At 37.8% G+C, this 16,363-nt stretch overlaps 2 protein-coding genes across 2 annotated transcripts in view; both read left to right on the forward strand.

The window, feature by feature from the left end:
• Positions 1-42: 42 nt before the first annotated feature.
• LOC132864240 (protein phosphatase 1 regulatory subunit 36) lies at positions 43-6,271 on the forward strand. Its single transcript, XM_060897570.1, has 11 exons — positions 43-106; positions 303-367; positions 465-551; positions 1,208-1,347; positions 1,554-1,623; positions 1,725-1,823; positions 2,860-3,000; positions 3,393-3,435; positions 3,952-4,157; positions 4,258-4,452; positions 4,544-6,271. Exons 1-11 carry the CDS (start codon positions 83-85, stop codon positions 4,830-4,832), a joined length of 1,359 nt encoding a protein of 452 aa, XP_060753553.1. The 5' UTR covers positions 43-82; the 3' UTR covers positions 4,833-6,271.
• A 2,952-nt stretch (positions 6,272-9,223) lies between these two features.
• The window catches only part of sdc2 (syndecan 2), a 35,904-nt gene continuing 28,764 nt past the window's right edge, over positions 9,224-16,363 (forward strand). Inside the window, exon 1 of the mRNA XM_060896790.1 lies at positions 9,224-9,413. Within this exon, the coding sequence (XP_060752773.1) occupies positions 9,354-9,413 (60 nt within the window). The 5' untranslated portion in view covers positions 9,224-9,353. The remainder of the gene's footprint in view (positions 9,414-16,363) is intronic.

Raw genomic sequence — 16,363 nt, forward strand, 5'->3', positions numbered from 1 at the left:
ATTGGCTGTTGCTAAGATACGGGCTTTCCGCCATCTTTGTAAACAACCTGGCTCGTATTGGAAGTTTAGTGTAGCAGAGAGGATGTCAAGATTACAAAAGGAAATGGTGAATATCGAATTTATTCTCAAATTAATAGTGCTTAGACATTTAAAACTGCTACGATCGTTGTTTAAAATATATTGTGGTTTCATTTGTGTGAGAAAGAATGGCGTAACTGATTTACTGTATTTTACGTGTAGTAGAAAAAACAGAAAATGTTTGTATTTGTATCATAAATATTGATTTTTTTTGTTATTTACAGGTGAGTATGCCTCCTGCTGGGAAATGGACCTGGAATGATGAAAAACAAACCCTGGAGTTTACTTGGTAAACTGACTTTTACCTCCTGGTTTTGTCTCACAATTAAACAGACAATCAGCTGTATTTAGTGACTCTAGAGACTGACTTTTGACTGTTTTAACAGCTTTAACATTTCTGATGGGATTAAAAAGAAGAGAAAAGACTCAAAAGCTCCTTCCTACCAAGAGCTGGTCAGGGAACATCTATTAAAGTAAATATTTGTTTTTCTTTATTAATGCTGATCCATTACACATTAAGACACATTGTCAGCAGTGCTTGAAGTTCTTATGTGTTAAGCATGATATCTTTCACCTAACAGTCATAACATCTAATCGAACTCATATCAAGGGACAGTTTTATAACCAAATGTTCCTCTTCTTTATAATTCTAAATGACCATTTCAATCCTGGAGGCATGGTGGCACCGCGGGTAGTATTGTTGTCTCACAGCTCCAGCATCTCTGGTTTGTGGATGAGTGTGTGAATGTGTATGTGTGTGTGTGTGTGTGTGTGTGTGTGTGTGTGTGTGTGCACGCATGTGGTGCCTTGTGAATGAATGGCATTCCATCCAGCGAGTATTCCTGTCTTTCACCCAGTGTTCCTGGGATAGTTTCCCAGATCCACCACAGTCCTGAAAGCAGCTACTTAAAATGACTGAATGAAATTCTAACCAGCATCTAATTATACCATTCGCAAATATTTAAATTTCAATATATATGAAATTTGATAGATTTCTGCCAACGAATGCCTCTAATGAATTAGGGTATGATATTTAAAAAACTGCTTTATTGATTTAATAAGTATAGCATTATTTCTGTGCTGAATCAAGAAATAATTAACCTGACTGCACTTCTTTGGATTTTTGAAGAATTTCAAAGTGCAAGTCTTCCACCAAAGGAGGGAGCTCTGGTCTGAGGAAGAGTGTGAGACTTGCTGAGCTGAACGCTTTCAAGGCCACTGCAGAATGCTCACAGGAAAGGGACTCGATCACTATTGAGGATATTAAACGTAATTATAGACAATCGCATTCGTATGTTTGTGTATATAATGATAATGATTATTTTGATTTAAGAAGGCATCCTTTTAACATGAGAATCTCTGTTAACACTTTACCCTCATGCAGCGCAGAGAGATTCATAATTCGACTTGCATCTATACAAAACAATTTTACAAAAAAAAAATTCTTCATATTATGTATTTTCTATTTATTTCAGAAGTAGCGGTCTCTGTAATGCAGGAGAATGAAGCCCTGCCCATTCCGCTTTGCTTTATGTCTGTCATTCAGTAAGTCATACTCTGCTTGTTAACTAGTAAACATGATCATGATTAGAGTCATATAAGATAACATAGCATCTGTATTGATAATGAAATTGTTTTGAGTACAGGAATAAGGAGCTGGATGCATTTCTGGCTGCTCTTTTGCTGTATCTGCAGTGCTATTGGCAGAGGAAGGCTCTGGAGGAGAGTTCTGAGGCTCTCATGGTGTGAGTCCGAAGTTAGGGTTCACATGTATTTGAAAAAGATTATAAATCATCTCAGGATTGATTTGTATTGTATTGAAGGAGTGAGATGAATTATATTATACTTTAATGTACGGTTAGTATGATGTATTACAATGCTGTTATATTAGATCTAATGAAAAAAAGTAATTAAAAATGAAAGAATAATGTTTAATCATTGATATGGTGACACTAATGGAAAGAGTCAGTAAGTTTTCAGGATGCTGCTTTTTTGATAACACGACAAGCTGTGTTTTTTTTTTTGTCTTATTAACTATTCTCAAGAGAGAATACAAAGAGAGGCTGGTGAAGGAGTTGCTATAGCAGAATTAATAACAGGACTAACTTGTGACTTGTGTGGTGTCCTGTTATATCATTGCTGTGGTATAATAAGAACGAAACCTTCTATCTAACACGTTTATATAAGCATTGTTTGTGGACATCTGACCATCACACCCATGTATGGTTCTCCAAACTGTTCACACAAAGTTAGAAAGACAGACTAGAATGTCAGTAATATTACAATTTCTCTTCACTGGACCTCAAACACTGTTCCAGCATGACAATGATCCTGTGCACAAAGCACAGAGCTCCATAAAGTTAGGGTATGAGAAGGTTCGAGTGGACGAACTCTAGTGTCCTGCACTGAGCCCTGACCCTGACTCAACCCCACTGAACACCTTTGGGATGAACTGGAACACCGACTGAACCCCAGTCGGGTGATCTCACTAATCCTTAAATCCTTAAAAACCATACTCCAAAGTCTATTACTTAGCCTTCCTAGAGGAGTGGAGTTTATTAAAACAGCATAGGGAGATAAATCTGGAATGGATGTTCACCAAGCATACTTTTTCAACAGTCATTTTACAGTCTGTTTAGGCATTTAAAGAGTAACAATTGCTACACTCATTACAACGAAGTCTAAGCCACAGTAGTGCTTACATGAACATGACCCATTGCACTGGTGGTGGCTAATTGTAAATCTGGATTAGCATAATCCTCTTTCTTTTGGTTGTTTCAGGGAGCAGAGCGTGACACAGCAGCAGATGACAGCAGAAGCAAGTGTTAAACTAGATCTGGCCAAGAAGCACCTGGCCGTCTGTTACTCCAGTCTGCTGCTGGGGCAGAGTCTCTCCCAACAACACCACATGGCTTGTGGCAGGTCTGTGGCAAGTTTCCAACCATGAGTAATTTAGCTTTTTATTGTCACTTAAAGGTACACTCAGGCAATAATTCATCAGTAGATTGCCTGACGGTACCACTTTTCAGTTTTTTTTAAGTATGTCAAATCTGAATAATTGCTAGGATGAGTAATGCTCTTTTGTGGAAAACAAAACATGGACTTACATCATCAGTAACTGGAGAGTTTCTGCTTCATGATGATGAACTACTCTGCTCTCTGTGTTACCTATGACAACTTGCATAATAGTGCAAATATAAATTATGGCCCAATTAAAATAAAAATGAACTCTAGTGCCATTCTGCCGTCCTCATGTATGGTACTTAATTATTCTATTTTGAGATTTGCAAAAAAATGATGAATTGTGTCTACAGGAGCAGGGTGTCATCCACCTACAGTGACAGGCTTCTGTATGAGGTTGGTGAAACAAAGACTATAGAAAAGTGTCTAAGCATTGATCTGGTGAAGAGAAATATATCTACCTTTATGTAAGTCTTCAGTCTGAAGTTGTTCCTTTAGGTTCTCCTTTAAGTTTTAGGAGCCTTAAGGATGGAGGGGTTTGCATTTGCAGTATCTTGGCAACAAGCTGCTTTTATTCTGTCTCGTTAACTCGAATGTGAAGGAACAGTTAAACAGGCTGAAACATAATGGATAATAGGGAATAGCTTATCAACATTATATTTAAGAACACAGAAAAAATATATACGATGTTATTTTATTAGCATCATTTTAATTGATTATTTTCTGTGACTCAGTCACACTCTGTTTATCACTCTATTTAAGTTGATTTAGTTCATTTTTTACATTTGAATAATCATTATTCATGCCTCTCCCACCTTTAGCAACCAGATTTTTAAGCAAATGAAAGTAACTGAAGCTTGAAGGTGGATTTTACTAAACTTTGGACTGTTTTGCATGTACTGTATATGCCAGTGTCTGTACAGCTTCTTCTGCTATGTGGCTTGGGTCACCTTCGGAAGACGTGATCTAAAAGGTATTCAGATTGAGATTAATCGCTTACTGCGACCTGACACATTCAACCCTGCCCTGAGGGCTCAAAGGAAAGAACCAGAGGAAGAAGAGGAGGAGCAGGAGATCACACAGACAGAGAGTCAACCCAAGACCATCCAAAACATTAGGTCTATTTCTCAGCCTGTACCTGAGTTTTACCACATTTGGTGAACAAAAATGAGAACCATTTTTACAACTTAAAATGATCTGATCTGATCTTTGATTTAGGAAGTCTCAGCATAGGCCTGGCCTAATCTCTACAATGACCCAGTGCTCACCTGTCATGATGTCCATCCTGCCTTCAACACAAGAAAAAGGATCTCATTTGTTTCAGAGCTCCAACATCCACAAGCTGCCACCAGATGAGATGATAGACACAGATGTTTTGATGGAGGAGCTCAGCCAACAGCTGGCAACTTGCAGGTGACAAATGAGTCACTCTAGCTGTAATACAATTGTAGCTATGTTTGTCCGTTGTTCCAGCCCATTTTAACGTCTCCTGTTGGGTTCTTAGCTTTGGAATACTGGGAAAACCTCTGAGCCAGTTGAGACACAACTCAATGATGCCCCATGGAGCCACGAAGGAGGATGATGAGGCAGATGATGAAGACAATTTTGATGATGATGATGATGATGATGATGATGATGATGAAAATTCACTAACAGTTAATAGGGGTAGGAAGACCACCTTTATACACCAGAGATCCCGTAGGACGACTGCAGAGCAGCGCAGCAGCATGAGCCGAGCTCACACTGTGACCTCGAGAGCCACCACAGAGGCACCGTTGTCAGATACAGAATGAACTATTTACTTTGTGCATATGTACGTAGGCTTGTAATGTAATGTAGTGCCAGTCTGTATTTGTCTAGTGCTTAAAATATTCATATCTGTTGTTGTCTTCAGAAAAGTGGGCATGGTCTGAACCAGAAAGCGTTTTTTTATGTTAAGCTGTTGCAAAAATAAGGACACAAATTACAGCATAATGTTCTGCAAATAGCAACTTTATCACTTTATTGAAGTCCAGAAACAGATGCCTATGTTAAATGTTCTGGAAACGTCTGTCTAATTTGACCGAATAAGCAAGATGTGTTTCAAATCAGTTATTTAGGCTACATTTGACAACATTATCAAACTTTTGTTGCTATTTTTTAAACACCAGAAAGATGTGAAATGTTTGCAGGATGTGCTTAGGGGTTTTGAGGATTCATTCTAAAACTGGGACAGTGCGGCTGTGAGTCAAAATGGGATCTTTTTCATTTCATTTAAAATGGTTTTATCATTTTCAACATGTTCATGTTCTACAATATTGATTGCTTGGAGAGCAGGTAGAGATCTGTAGCTCTGTGCACTGTGTGAACTCTGTGTGAACTACAGTATATGGAGCTAGGACTCAATAAACAGTATTTTACAGATAAATGGTCAGGCTAAATTCGAATAAGTCATTTTCCATTATACTTATCATGCTCTTGTGCTATGTTTTTAGCTAGATTTTGGTTGCTAGATTTTGTGTATAACGCCTGTATAATGCAGATACTGTTCCAAAAAATTACCACAATGTTTCAACTTGTTTGGAGGAAAATGCAGAAAAAATACTGTAATCTTCCTTTTCCTATTCTCAAAAATTTTGGGATATTATCAGATCTTTTGGTGTGATCTTTGAGCTGAACTTGTGGTAGGAAGCTTGTTGGAACCTGAGAAACCTCCCTACAAGCTTCTGGAAAATGATCTGGAAAATTCAGCATTAAAGGAAAAACATTGTTCATTTTAAAAAAAAAATCGTTTCTGAAGCAAGCAAACTTTTCTTTATTTTTTTTATAAAAAGACACAACCTCCTTTTTTTGTGTCTGTCATCATATCTAATTAGGATGCATTATTGTTCAATCCAAACTTGTATTTGATGTCACAGAATATTGAGACCACAAATGAGATTAAGATTCTGACATTTTATTTTATTTATTTTAGACCTACCTTCTTTATCTTCTTGTAATGTTTAATATTAGCATTGATATGAAAGGTTTATTACAGAAAGTCCCTGTTATAAAATTCCACAGAGATTCAGTATTATATTGTTGTTGATTTGTGGGTTTTAAGCCCCAGCACTGCTAAGCTCCCACTGTTGGGCCTGTTAAGGTCCTTAACCCTCACTGCTCCAGGGGTCTGTATCATATCTGACACTGAGCTCTGACCCCAACCTCCAAAGCTGGGATATGTGAAGCAAGGATTTCACTGTGCTGTAATGTATATGTGACAAAAATAAAAGCTTCTATTCTGTTAACGAACAGAAGCTTCTTTCTATATTAAATGAAATAAAATGTCTAATCTCTCTTCAGTGCCAATTTGTTATTACACATGATATTGGAAATACCTTTTTTATATTATTATCAGCAGTCCACAAGGTGTAGTTAATGTTTGTGTGCTTAGACTTATAGAGCCTAAACAGTTAGCATGGCAGAAGCAGCTTTGCTATCTCACTAATTGGATGGCTAATTTGGGCCTCTGTGCTGAGTAATCTGGATCTGTATAGGTCTACTGAGGAGAGTAGGGCTGCATGGTGTGTGTGTGTGTGTGTGTGTGTGTGTGTGTGTGTGTGTGTGTGTCTGTGTGTGTGTTTGTGTGTGTGTGTGTTCATTTTGTATTGACACCATGGCATAGTTTTGTGTCTGAGCATATTAGAGTCAATTCCTCAATCACTTAAATAATCCAGCATATTACAGTCCTAATTAATTTGACTGGATTAATTGGACTATTGGACTATTACATTTTTGGATTTTTATCCATGGACTTATGATTTAACTAATTATTACGGTATGAACTGATTTACACTGATTTACCTTCAATCATCAGATTTTACAGTATATCAGAGTCCAAAGAAGATTTTTCTGAAATAAACCCACAAAAAACAGCAGCTACACAATGGATGACATTGCAAAATGTTACTGCTGTGTTATTCATATTATACATTAATTTCACTCAACAATCACTTTTTATTGAACATTGGGCATCATCTAATCAGCCAATCATACAGCAGCACAATGTATAAGCCACACAGATACAGAAACTGTCTCTAACAAGCTAGCAAGAAAAGTAAGTCAAATAAACACAGTTTACAATCAAGTCCCAAAAGGCACAACACACCAAGTATGAAACAAATAGGCTACAACAGATGAAGACCAAAAGGGTTTCCACTCCTGTCAGTCAAACACAGGAATCGAATCTTTACACAGGTTCACTGAAACTGGACAGATGAGGACTGGAAAAAGAGCAAATGACATCTTCAACAGATTATATATAGTTTTATACTGTATACACATATGAAGAAAATTCCACTATGTGATATAGCATCCCACACATTTCAAGTGAAATCTAAATAAAAATGTTTAAGGAAAAAAGGAAAAGACAAAACTGACAACAAATTGTTTTGTATAGATGTGTGCACTCTTTTATAGTATGACGGTGCTCAGAATTAATAAATAAAATTCAAAGCATATTTAAAAGTAATTATCACATAACTGTAACCCAAAATAAAAATGAGCTGTTTCTGTAGGATTTTTGTGACATCTTGGTTTTAACCAAATGCTGAAGCCATGGTTCTCAAAGAGCTTACAAAGCATGTACAGGATCTCATTGACAAAAGTTATCGATCAGGAATAGGGTAAAAAAATAAAATATAATAAAACAGCACGTCCTTTCAGAACTGATGGAAAGACAAGAAGAAAACCTGCTGCCAAGAGACCAGCAACATTAAAGGAGCTGCAGGATTATTTGACAATTCCTGCATATAACATCTCTCGTATTCTTCACATGTCTGGGCTATTAGGTAAAATGGCTATACACACATACACACACACACACACACACACACACACACACACACACACACACACACACACACACACACCATTTAGGAAAATTAATATGAGACATTGAGATATAGGTTGAATAGTCTGTGTGCACTTGTGCATCCAGATTATTTTTTTTAATTATTTTTTTTTAATTAGTTTTTCACTTGAAGTCTTTTTTGCATTTTCAAAGACATCTGACATGATTTATCTTGGTTTCATTTTTTTTAAACTTCACAATGAACAGCCCTGTGTAAATTTTTAACAGCCACTGTATATTTTGCAGTTTACATGTTTTTTTTCTTTATTAAATGTGGCATTAATAATTTCTTTTAATTTCCTCACATGACAAAAGATAAATAATCTGTCTAATAAATCATGGACCTTCAAGGTAAATCTGTGACCTTCCTAAAATGGTCCCCTATTTGGCCATTAGGGGGAGACAGTGCACAACATACAGGTGATCAAACTCTTACAAAGTCAGTAGGTGCAGAAAAAAGGTGTATGATTTGTACAGAATCACACACACTCACACACACTGACCTTTTTATTTTGTAATTTGAAAAGTTCAGAAAAATCAGTATTTTAAGTGACTGAGCTCATTTAAAGTCAAAGAAGAGAAAAGAAAAGAGGATAAGAGAAACGCAGAGCAGAAAGAGAAATAAAGGAGAGCATTGTAGCCCTCCCACTCTGTCTCATAAGTGGTCGGTAGACCTGCCAATCACTTGGTCCAGCGCTCTCTCTCTCTCTCTCTCTCTGGTGACCTGGATTTACTGTTGTTCTGCTGAGTAACACGTTATAAGACTGCGAGGAAGATAAACAGTGATTTTCATAATTATTTCCGCACGCAGCACTTCACATTTGGGGAAAACCAAAGGAAACAAAGTGCGCCGAGGACTAAAGCAACACGTATCCTGTGGGACTGGGCTCCTGAGAGAGAGAGAGAGGAGGGAGAGAGAGAGGGAGAGAGAGAGAGAGAGAGGAGGGAGAGAGAGAGAGAGAGAGAGGAGGGAGAGAGAGAGAGAGAGAGAGAGGAGGGAGAGAGAGAGAGAGGAGGGAGAGAGAGAGAGAGAGAGAGAGAGAGAGGAGGGAGAGAGAGAGAGAGGAGGGAGAGAGAGAGGGAGGAGGGAGAGAGAGAGGCGAAGGTTGAGGGATAGAGAGAAGAGAGAGAGAGAGGCGAAGGTTGAGGGGTAGAGAGAAGAAAGAGAGAGGGAGGGAGAGCGGGGGGGGAAGAGAGAGGGAGGGAGAGCGGGGGGGGAAGAGAGAGAGAGAGAGAGGCGAAGGTTGAGGGGGAGAGAGAAGAGAGAGGGGGGGAGGCGCGAAGGTTGAGGGGGAGAGCGGGAGAGAGAGAGAGAGAGAGAGAGGCGAGGGTTGAGGGAGAGAGAGAGAGAGAGAGAGAGAGAGAGAGAGACACGCACTGAGTTACTCAGTAGAAGAGATTTGTTCGCTTTGCTGCAGGAAGCCTCGCGCTTGTCCGGGGAATTATGAGGAACCTTTGGATGATATTGACCCTCTGCTTGACGGTCTTTCTTTCCGGAGAAAGGGTGAGTTTCTTCTTTCTTTTTGCTTTCTTGATAAGTGGTGAAAAACTGTTCCGAAGCAATCTTGCCCCTTCCTTCCATGCTGTGCTCCACAACACACCTAGACCTTTACAACATTAAGGTTAGTTCCTCCAGAGTTGCTTTGAGAAAGCTGTGAGATTTATTCCAGCAAAATGAACACGACCTTTATGAAGCCAAAGTGACTGCAGAGCCTGAGCTAAACACCGCAACTCTGTGTAAAGTTCACACGACACGAGAGGCAACATGTTGCACAGCGCCTTTCAAAACCGCCTTTAAAGGTTACAATGAAAAGGGAATGTTTACATTGATTACTATAATAAGCGTTAATCCAAAACAAATAGTCCTCTCGCTTTAACCTGCGGTGTGTTTTCACAGCTGATTGCACAGGCTTTGCTTCACGAGTGGACGATTTTGATTTGGGTTCCTGTTTATGAAAAGTCCAGCAAACACTGATTAATAATGTTAATCTGTAACTAATAAACCTTCCCCAGACTTGGCAGATGTGTGTGTGTCTGTGTGTATGTATGTGTGTGTCTGTGTGTATGTATGTGTGTGTCTGTGTGTATGTATGTGTGTGTCTGTGTGTATGTATGTGTGTGTCTGGGTGTATGTATGTGTGTGTCTGGGTGTATGTATGTGTGTGTCTGGGTGTATGTATGTGTGTGTCTTGGGTGTATGTGTATGTGTATGTGTGTGTGTTAATGTAACCTGATTAATCTATTGCAAATGGGTAGATAATGATATGTGTGTGTGTGTGTGTGTTTGTGTGTGTGTGTACATAATCCTGTAGTAGGTTTTTGTTATGTAAAACTAAACTTGGCAGATGTGTGTGTATGTGTATGTGTGTATGTATGTATGTGTATGTATGTGTATGTATGTATGTGTGTGTGTTAATGTAACCTGATTAATCTATTGCAAATGGGTAGATAATGATATGTGTGTGTGTGTGTGTGTGTGTGTGTGTGTGTGTGTACATAATCCTGTAGTAGGTTTTTGTTATGTAAAACAAAACTTGGCAGATGTGTTTGTGTGTATGTGTATGTGTGTATGTATTTATGTATGTATGTGTGTGTGTCTGTGTGTATGTATGTGTGTGTATGTGTGTATGTATGTATGTATGTGTGTGTGTTAATGTAACCTGATTAATCTATTGCAAATGGGTAGATAATGATGTGTGTGTACATAATCCTGTAGTAGGTTTTTGTTATGTAACATAAATTCTAATCAGAATTTTTTTACCCTCAATGTAAACTTTAAAACGTCTTAAATGGGAAACCGGGATTATGAGGATATAGCTGTGTTCAGTCTCAAGACAATCACATTCTATTTCATGTCCAAAGTTAATTAAAATACAGCTGTTATCATAAAATGATTCTGATTAACCCCAAGTAAAGACCAGCTGTTTGGGGATCTTCTTGGTTTCATGGATGGTCCATGGAGATTAAAAAGCATGCATGGGATCTGAGCTGTTGAAAGGAATTGATGGTATAAATGAATTTTCACAATTTGGAGTACCACAGTGACATCACCAAGAACAACTCTCCAATGTTTTAAAAGAACAAGACAAAGACTTACCAGGGAAGCTGCCAAGAGGGTCAGAGCAGCATTAATGGAGCTGCAGGAAGTCCTGACACGTACTGATTACTCTCTGCATGTGACAAGGATCTCTCATATTCTTCACATCTAGGCTAAATGGTAGGATGGCTAGACAGAATCTTCAGGTGTCTGTTAGTAAGCTGAAGACGAAAAGGAATTTCGCCTTTCAGCATAATCATGACCCAAAGCAAACATCCAAATCAACAAAGGAATTGATACACCAACAGATCAGTGTTTCTGAACGACCGAGCCAGAGCTGAGCCCAGAATCCAACACAAAATCTTTTGGGCGACTTAACACTGTGATGAATCTAGAATGTTTTTGCAAGAAAGAGTAGTAAAATATTATGATGTGAAGACGTACCATGCCGAATTAAAAAAGTATAATAAAATCAAAAGATGCTTCAACAAAGTAATTATTATTATTATTATTATTATTATTATTATTATTATTATTATTATTATGTATTTATTTTTTCCTATCAATATCTATGATTTTCTATGTTGTAATTTTATGTTGAACATGAAAAAAGTTCTGACACGATTTTTGACGGTTTTATTATTATTATTATCATTATTATTATTATTTATTTTTTTTTTTTACATCAGAAAAACCTGCCATTTTAACAGGGTTTTATAGACTTGCTATTTCCATTATATAGAAGGATAAGTAGAAATAAATGCACCGTCACAAAGTGTCAAATAAACCCAGTTGAAACATTTGAACCCGCAGCTAGACAGGTATAGATTATCATCTCAACATTACTGCATATTGCTATCATTAATTATAGTATTATATAATTGTCTGTTAAATATACGTCTGTGTAATTATCTTGTTGGGCAGGAAGGATTTTCAACATTATTTAACATCATCTTTTTTTATCGTCATGCACACACAACATTTGTTGACATGCACTCACTCATCATCCAGTCAGCTATGAACTTATTTTGAGCTTAACGCAATTCCTGTATGATGTCTATTGAATAATGCTGTGTATTTTATGACCAAATGTTCAGCATTCGTTCAGAGCTGCAGAGATCTTTGCTCAGGGATAGAGGGTTGGAAATGTGAGAAATTCACTTAGTGTACTTTTAGAAACTAGTACATTAGTCTATTTTCTCATAGCACTACCGGTAATTTCTATGATAAAAAAATAATTGTATAAAAACATGCATGAATTGTCCTGACAATTCTAGCATGCTATTCAGGCACAGTGTCTTCACATGGAAAGGCATGTATACAGTGTTCAAAAGTACAAGGATTAAAATAACTAAAATTTAAGCAACGTTAAAGAAGACTTTGATTGACCTCAGTGTGGTTAAACTGTAGGGCATCTTGTGTACTGTTGGGCAACATGTGGACACATTACTAGCTAGATAATATTTAACATTAACTCTACTCAAACTAAACTTTTAGTCTAGTTGCAGTGGTTAAAAAAATCTTTCCATTTCTGCCTGATTTGCTTTCTGTGTCTTTGCCTTGTTACTGCTTTTAAGCTCCACTTCTATCGTTTAATGTCTTTTGTTCATTTTTACCGAACTGGATTGATTTCCTTTCACACATTCTGACCATACATGTTAAAGTTCATATACGATCGCAGACATCTTTGCGTTGTTTGACAGCTTCATGACAAAATAAGATTTGAATAATTTTAAAAGGATCTGTTGGCTTTAGAAAAGCAGTCAACCCCGATGGCAAGTAGACCAGCTGCACTACAGTAATTGCACCATTTGAGTTGAGCGTTTAAGCTTTCGACCCTGAAGGCATGGTGAATACATACGAGTTACATGGCAGACGCTCCATGTGCCCTTTATTACTAATTCCACCATTTATTTAAGTGATGTTAAATGAAAATTAAATTTAAAAACACACATATATTAACAAGGCTGGCAGGCACACAGTGGAAGAGCAGGCGGTAACTGAACCGTGGCTGAAGTTTTCAGTCATTAAACCAACACATCTTATCTTACACTGGGTTGTTGTTTTAACATTTAACATTAGGTGCATTTTATTTTTCCTGGATAAGTAAGGATTAAAACACACCCAGGCATTCTGTTTGAGGAATATAAGCAACAGCACTTTATTCCTTTTATACCACAATAAATTATAATAGCGTATTAATTAAAATCAAGACATTTCCTAGTTTTGTCTATTTGTTGTTTGGCATACGTTGACACGTTTGATGTTGTGTAACATCCGTATAACTAGATAGTTCCCATCAGCACTTGGGTTATAACAGCTGCAAACACTCGTTCCTTTTTTTCCACCAGATTTTTTTCTACTTGAAGTTAGTTAGACATTAAAATTTAGATCATCTGTTAAGTCCTAAAGACTTTCCTGTGTCAGTGTCTTATAGTTAGGCTCCTTTTATTTCTGTCATGTTTAATTATTATAGATATTCTTGTCAGTGCATGTGAGAATGAGTCCTAAAGATTTTCCGGTATCAGAATATGATGTTTTACTTCTGACCAATCAGAATCAAGCATTCAGCAACGCTGTTGTATAAACAGTCTTAAAGTACGGCACTAAAAGTAAACAATAAGATGTTCAGTTTAAGGTTGAGAGTTGGATTGTTGCGCAGCAATTAGAGTTCCTGATTCACACTTATAAAATCTTAGAAATAAGTATGGATCTCAAGATGAGCTTGTTCCAGAAGAAGAGTCGTAAAGAGAAGAAAAAAAAAACCAAAGAGCACCATAACACCACCTCTGTGCAACATGATGACATGGTTATGTACAGCTGCCAGTGGAACTGACTCACTTGTCTTTAGTGATGATATGACTGCTGACAGCAGCGGAATGGATTCTAAGGTATATGAAATATTCATAACCGTTCCAACCACATGTCTCAAAATTTACTGGATGTGCTTCACATTGCAAAAATTTGAAATGCTTTACCGAAAGCAGTTTTCTTTCCACTTCCAGAGGACTGAACTGAAAGGGCAACACCGCCCATGAAACAAACATAAACCATGTAATGGCTGTTTTAGTCGTGTAGGAATGACAAAAAGAAAAAATAGAAGTGTCAGGTGATGCCAGAGAGACAAATGTCTCATGCTATTGTGTATTGTATCTAATGGTATCTTGATGTGCTCCATTATTTTGGTGTCTTTGGACTAGACCTGTCTAAAAGCTTTCTACACTGGCTGTTTGTTTACACAGACAGTTTGGGTATTAGTCACTTATTCTGTGAAAGGATTTGATTCACAGTGTCAAAAAAATGCTCAGGCTATGTAATACCAATACTTTTTGCAAACTGTGAGACGTCCCTCGGTGTCAGCGTGGCAAAACACAGCTTTTACACTCAGAGAGTAAAGACTTTAGCGTTTATTGGGGATTTCTGGAATTCGGCTGCAATGCTGCCATTCTCGCAGCGTTGGTCTGCTTTCAGACTTTATTTTTTATTATTTTACATTAACGACATTTGGAAGACACCCTTGTCCAGCTGAACAATTGAATGTTAAGGGCCTTGCTCAGGGGCCCAGCAGAGGCAGCTTTTTGGTGGACCTTGGATTTGAACTCATGACCTTCTGATCAGTAGTCTAGCACATTAACCACTGAACTACTACTTCATCATTTTGGTGCTATTATGTGCAGTAAGGTGTCTCACATCTTCTTTTTCCTACCTGAGTACGAGTTGCTTTCACGTTACAGGAATCAAGGCACAGTTCCTGTGCATCTGACCTCACACCACTTTCTACAGGTAGTTTCGGTTTCAGTACCGAGGTTGCGCTTCTTGGACCTTGGGACAGCTTTCAAATGACTCATGTTTCATGTACTGTATGCCGTCTCAGACTAAACCAGTGTTCAGTGTGAAAGTCCCATGTAAGCTGTTTTCAAGTCTGGACCTATGGTTAATTTTAATATTATCGACAAACAAAAGACAAGTTGAAAATGTTGGCATGAAAAGATTGATGAAAAGAATGAATTAACATTTAACACATTGATTTCTTTGTACTGAGCTTAATGGAGGCTTGGTGGAATGTAGCTGTGCAGAGGATAGTGTGGCTGCCACACAGCTCACGGGTTCGAGCCTGAGCTCAGGTTACTGCCTGATATGTTCTCCTCATGTGTGTGCCTTTCCTATGGGTTCTCTGGTTTCTTCCCATCTTCTACCCTAGATGGTTTGGCTGTATTACCTTCAGAGCCTGTTCTCTTCGCATATCCAGAGTTCCTGGGATTGGCTCTGAATCCACTGTGACATTTGACTGGGATAAAAGGATTACAGAAGACGGTTTCTTGCCTTTACCTTTTTGGTTTGCTCCAGTTTAGAGAAATTCACCTGCATGGTGTGTCATAGCCAGGGAAGTCTAAATGTATTCAGAGTTTACATTCAGCTAACGCACCAATTAAACTCAAGCTCACCAATCCTTTACACAGCGAGTCGTACGTGTTTCTATGCCATAGTCTTACACAAGGGCGTCGATTTGGGTAGGACATTGGACATGTCCCTACCAATATCCAGGGAACGCTCAATTGTCCCTAGCTATAATTCGACCAAGCCTATATATATATATATATATATATATATGTATATATATATATATATATATATATATATATATATATATATATATATATATATATAAAACCACTGATGTCCGTCTGTGTCTTGTGCTTTTTTACTTATTTCAATTAACATTTACCCAGGAATCATTAAATAAGATAAAAAATATTTTACAACGCCGTTCTGTAAAGAATAGCGCAACTTGTGGAACACAAACGGTTAACAGATCTACCCCCTGCAATGAATCCTGCCTCTGTAACTCACCTCTCTAAAAGGACTGGCCTTTGCCTTTTTTGAGTCCTGCCTCTCAAACCCACATCACTGTTTGATTGGCTTTGTCTTTCTCGCTAATGTGTTGAGGTAGGAGGCTGCAGCTATATTCCGTTGTATGAAGCAATATGCAACGTGATTATGCAGGCTAGCGGTATGTCAGTAAGAAAGGATTCTTATAACAACAGTTTTATGCACAAAATATGGGGAATGTTGTCCCCACCAATGCCAAAAAATGATGTCCCCACCAATGCCAAAATCAAAACTTACGCCCTTTACCTTACAACACCGTAATTCATTGTTGTCTACGAAAGTATTTGACATGGTCTATCAGATAATCCAATACAATGAGCAGATGTGGAAAAGGAAGAAAGTAAAGTGTGTTTATAGATTTTAAAGATTGCCATTTTATGGTCCAGTACATGTTAAAAGTTAAATTATCTATCTTATTAACTTGGTGCTTCTGTAGTATAAGCTGTTGTGTTTTTGGCTTAGTTTGCCAACCTTGTGTTTTTAATGGCTCATTATTTTGCATGAGATCACTAATAATGGCAGTCAGC

The sequence above is a fragment of the Tachysurus vachellii genome, chromosome 21 (genome assembly GCF_030014155.1).
Source record: "Tachysurus vachellii isolate PV-2020 chromosome 21, HZAU_Pvac_v1, whole genome shotgun sequence".
Classification (NCBI taxonomy): Eukaryota; Metazoa; Chordata; class Actinopteri; order Siluriformes; family Bagridae; genus Tachysurus; species Tachysurus vachellii.